Source organism: Rhodamnia argentea, chromosome 3, assembly GCF_020921035.1.
Source record: "Rhodamnia argentea isolate NSW1041297 chromosome 3, ASM2092103v1, whole genome shotgun sequence".
NCBI lineage: Eukaryota > Viridiplantae > Streptophyta > Magnoliopsida > Myrtales > Myrtaceae > Rhodamnia > Rhodamnia argentea.
The window spans coordinates 19600406-19605814 of NC_063152.1; the positions used below are offsets into that span (position 1 = coordinate 19600406).

The following is a 5409-nucleotide window of genomic DNA, read 5'->3' on the forward strand; positions in this document are numbered from 1 at the left end:
GATTACGGGTTCGGCAGTCAACCAAGCACCCAGCTTTACCAACGACATATCAGAATCGTCTTTGGAGAAGAAAGAATTGAAACAAAGCTTCATGAGTGCTCAGGAAGAAGATAACTTGCTGAATGAAGCCAGGCGAGTGCAAGGCTTTTGTTTGCCAAATGAATCAATGACTCGCTGAGTTTGCCGGGTTTCACATTTTACGCCGGCATCGACCTAAAGAGTTCTTGTCGCAAAAATGCAGGATTTAGAGAGGAAGATTCATGGGAAGAACATGATCAATAGCAGCCACGAGAGTCATCAGCAAAATTACAAGGTTCCCAGAAGCCGCCGCGTGCCTCATTTTGAAGAGGCCCTCGTTCTGTGCATCTCAGCTTGGTGATCCAAACTCGCGCTGGCGACAGGGGTGACGACACTAGATATCTTCGACCGATCATTTGTAGGGGTCGAACGACTCAGCTCAACGAATGTTTGTGCTAAGAACCGATGACTGTCCTAAGTTTTGGGAACTCGGAGTCTTGGAAGGGAAGCAATCATGCTGAACCCGAACTTAATCCTGAGAATCGAGCAAATAAGAAATAACTAATTCCAAGAAAGGAAGATGAATGACAGCAAGAACGAACAAGGCACACCCAACTGAACTTATGAGGAAGAAGACCTTGAAAGATCAATCAAATTCTTGGATTATGTGTAGTTCATGTGGTGTGAGGAGGAAGGCGTGTTATGTCCTGAAAGACCTGCAGTCTCTTCCTCCTCGGTTGTCCTACTCTCTTCGCAGGCACGGCATCAGAAACCCGGTTGTTTCCTTGAAGAGAGCCATCATCTGCCTTCTTGGACTCTAATAGAATGACCGAGTCTAGTTCCTGTTTCTGGATCTGACTGAAGTTCAAAGAGCGTCGAACTGCTGAGCGGCCCGAGGTCCCTGATGAAATATCCACCGTCTGCGACTTAGAGCCACATTCTAGATTGGAAAATGTCAAAGTCCGGCTTAAATTCTCGGTCAGAGTCCACTGTTCATGGGACGAAGAATGACCTGCAATGTTGATATCTAGATTCTCATCATTGAACCCCTCTTCATCTTCGTGATCCGCAATGCGGGAGCTCTTTGTCGGAGTTCGGAAAGGAGAAGGTTTCTGAGGCGAGTTGTCCCACAGGTGCACAGGAGGATCAGTCAGATCTTGTTCCTCTTCCTCAGCCATATCGGCCCAACTCTTCTTATGCTTATCTACCCAGAAGCTCTTCCCTGCAACAGCTAATTCATCTATTACAATGAGAATCCGCCACGACTATTTCTGAAAAGCATTTAATTATAGCATTGAACTTACCACTAGAATCTTTGATGTCGTTGGTGGAAGTTTTGACCAATTTGGCAGGATCTCCCTTGCTGGATGCATTAGTGGCTATGCTGTGAATCATGTTATCATCATAATTCTTTGGCTCGGCTATTGCTGCAGAACAATTTCCGCTGATTTTCGTCTCTCCAGTTGAAGTAGCCTTCGACTTGGATTCCGTTTCTCTAAATGAAGCCGGGGAAGCATGTAAGCTCCTACATGTATGCCTCCTTGATTCCCCGGTAGAAAATTCGATAGTTCTCTTAACAAAAGCCGGTGAAGCATATACACTCTTGCTCGAGGAACTCCGACCCGCCTTATTTGCCTCAAAACAGTTTTCCTTGGCATGGAGATTTCCCAGTGAGACATATCTCAGTGGAGTTCCAAAGTGGGGAACTTCTCTCCAGTTATCACAGAATATGGTTTCTGAAGGTGACCGAGCTTTGCCTCGGGATAGCACACCGTTTCTCTCATTTAAGATCCATGTATCTTCTCCATGTCCATTTGCAATGGTTGTTGAGGCGAGTGACTGAGGTCCACGGTTGATAACCCGTTCGGTAATGCAAGTGCTCTCCCTTGAATTATTACTCTCCTTATGATGGCCTTCGTTCTGCCTAATTGATGGCAATTCGATCTCATTCAGCATCTGAAGGGCGCGATCGAAAGATTTAGCATAGGAATCATCCATGTCCCTAATGCAGCAGGAACCTCTGACTGCATCCAGTACTGCTTTTGCTTCGGCTATTTTGTTCATATGCATCAAACAGATTGCCAAGTTGCACTGCTTATTCTTATCTGGCTCCAGAGACAAAGCTTCCCTGAAATCAATTGCATACATTGAACATGAAAAAGAACAACCTTTCTTTCTTTCATAAGCGGGGAATGTTCAATAATTAGGATGCATATCTCATCAAGTGCGTACCGGTAAAGTCCTTCGGTGATCTCATAATTGCTTAGCTGCAAGTGAGCCCAGGCTAAGTTCCCTAGTATCCTGCATAAGGTTATAACAAGCAGGCATTGTAAACGGACCCAACGATGCAACAACAGAAAGAAAAAGAATAGTTTGGCTACTCAAGAGGACCTTGATCTCTCTTGTTCCCTTGTCACTTGGATTTTCTTCCCTTGTGATCTTGCTGTCTTTGTACGGCTCGCGCTGAACCCCTTCCCTTCTTCAATGAGCCGCAGTTTGTGCTGAAGCATTTCGATCTCTTCTTCGATCCGTCCAGACCTCTGCATAATGCACATATCAAATGTACAAAGTGTGTAAATTGTCTCTCTTTAATCACCGGTCAGCCTCTAAAACCAAATTGACATCCCTTCATGTATTGAACAAAAGCTTGAGAAACTAACCAACATATCATAAGAGTATAACAAGGTTTTGATCCGACAAGAGCCCTCAAATCGGGCTGTGCAATTAAAAGATAGTTTCGCCTTGCAAAGCCAATCCACACCGTCCAAGGATGAAACCAAGAGATTCACACGTGAAACCAATAAAACTACTCGCACAGTATATCATCGACATTACCTTGTAGAGCTCTATCAGCACATTGTCGAGAGATTCCTGAGAATCGAAGGGGCAGAGATGGCGGAAAGACTTGATGGCTTCGATCGCCTCGTCCGACCGATTCAGCTGTTTCATGATGATCGCCATGTCCTTCAGCGCACTGTCAACTCGATCCCCCGCGTTTATAGCGGCCCAGAACAGAGAGATGGCCTTACTCGGATCCTTGTCTATTAACTGAAATTGAGAACCAGAAAATCAATTCGACTGCGACCCATGAAAGAACAAAATCTAACTCATATCAGATGCCTCCCAGTTTTCACTCTCAAAGAGGAACAGACGTATAAACTCTATGCTTACTTAAATCTGCTTGACTTGCACCGACCGATCGATGATTACAAGATTACCGAACGAAATATGCTGATTGATTGGAACCAAAATCACACCAATTTTACTAATAACTACATCAGCAACACCCTCTGATCGCAAAGAACTAACTATCGTGAACAGTAACAAAAGGAAAGATTTTGAAAAGGGCGTCCACAACCACAGATCACAATAAAAGGAACTAGACCTCGATGATCATGCCGAATTCAAGATCAGGACAATCAGGTGAAATCAAGAAAACGAATGCACATCTATTCAATTGAAACAGAACGACGAGAATTTGAGAAAAGTAAAGCTGGGGTTCTCACTTGGACTCTCTTGGCCTTGACGTAGGGAGAGTCCCCGGGAGGCACTTTGTGAACGATGTGGAAGAGATCCGGCGAGGACCGCTTCCTCTCCGACATCGGCACCGTCATCGTCACCGGTGAAACTGGCGGCCGCGCAGCCCGCTTCGGTGGCTGAGGGGTGAAGTAGCCCCTCGCTGGGAAATTCTCCCTGTTGCCCCACATGATCAGGGAATTTGCGCGACCAAATGCTCGGCTCTCTCGCTATCTTTTTTATCACAAACCAACAGCGCGAGACAAGATCAAGATTCCTCCTTGCAGAGAAAGCTTTATCGTCGATCTTAGGAAAGAAAGGAAGTGAAAAAGACGAGTGAGAATTGTGCAGAGCAATTGAAATGAATCGAAACGGAAAAGATGAAGGAGGCGTTTTTATAACTATTACTAGCCGTTGTGGGGCGGGACCTGGTCGCACGTGTGAGCTTCGCTCGTGCGTGCATGCTGAGGTGTCGCCTTTGACCAAACCTCCAAAAAGAGGGAATGGATCCGATGCCTAATAAAATCCAAGAATAACAATGAATGTTTGGAATTTTTAATGTACTTAACTTTGTCATACTTCTAAACTTTTCGATGACATCTTTTAGAAATCATGCAATGATGACATGCAAATTAAATAAAAAATTTCGACCGAAAAAAAATTTCAACCTCCAAAAAGAGGGAATGGATCCGATGCCTAATAAAATTCCAAAACAACAATGAATGTTTAGAATTTTTAATGTACTTAACTTTGTCATTCTTCTAAACTTTTCAATGACATCTTTTAGAAATTGTGCAATGATGGCATGCAAATTAAATAAAAAATTTCGACTGAAAAAAAATTTTGACCTCCAAAAAGAGGGAATGGATCCGATGCCTAATAAAATTCCAAAATAACAATGAATGTTTAGAATTTTTAATGTACTTAACTTTGTCATACTTCTAAACTTTTTGATGACATCTTTTAGAAATCATGCAATGATGGCATGCAAATTAAATAAAAAATTTCGACAAAAAAATAAATAAAAATTGCACTATTAGGTTTACCGAATCAAGTGAAAGTTGAGCAGTTAAAATAGATGGACTATAATATAATGTTGAGCAGTTAAAATCCATGGACTATAATATAATGGGAGATATAAAGTCGTGATTAGACCAAATGCATTCATTAAAACTTGTAGATAATTTATTTTCTCTAATTTGTCCTTAGTTATTTTAGAATAATTGTTTGCTACTACAAAATAAATAAAAAGAAATGCACAACTCATTAATACAATGATTAATTGGCTATCTGTCAAATAAACTATTTTTTTTTTTTTGGAAAAGTGGGACCCCAACTTCGTCTCAGATGGGAAAAAGATAGAAACAAGAAGAACTAAAAAGGAACGAAAAAATGTGAAAAAATTAATATCACAACAAGAGTGTGCTTCACATTTGACCTCTTGTTTGAGAGGAACGTGTAGCTTTGTCTATTACCAAAATTAAAATCAAGCAAAAAGACGAGAAATATAATCTTAAATAAAAAATGAAACCCATAATCTTTTGCTTATGCTCAGTTGTTAGTCCTCTGTTTCTTAGGTAAACATGATTAAATATGATTATTCCCATTTTATCTTTCTGAGAAGAGATGATGCACGAGGTCCAAATATAAACTTCAGTCTTGAAGACACGGTGACAAAACATCCATTCAAGATGGAGGAAAAAGTAGCTAGGTTCATTTGTGTAAGCATTGCTTTTTGACCAGTAGAATTAGAGGCATCCGTGACACCCATGTATATTGTTGCCAAATCAGCATTTCATTAACACATAGCGACACAACATCCCACTCGACATTGGAGAAAAAAGTAGCTAGTTTCAGTTATAAGCATTGCTTTGA

The 5409-nt window shown here is 41.6% G+C and overlaps 1 protein-coding gene across 1 annotated transcript; it reads right to left on the reverse strand.

Moving 5' to 3' along the window:
* Window positions 1-243: 243 nt before the first annotated feature.
* LOC115727659 (protein POLLENLESS 3-LIKE 1-like) lies at window positions 244-3896 on the reverse strand. The gene is made up of 6 exons (XM_030657920.2): window positions 3525-3896; window positions 2854-3066; window positions 2410-2558; window positions 2251-2319; window positions 1323-2146; window positions 244-1240 (listed from the first exon to the last, which is right to left on the reverse strand). The coding sequence occupies exons 1-6, from the start codon at window positions 3723-3725 to the stop codon at window positions 693-695; spliced, it is 2004 nt and encodes a 667-aa protein (XP_030513780.2). The 5' UTR covers window positions 3726-3896; the 3' UTR covers window positions 244-692.
* Window positions 3897-5409: the final 1513 nt, after the last annotated feature.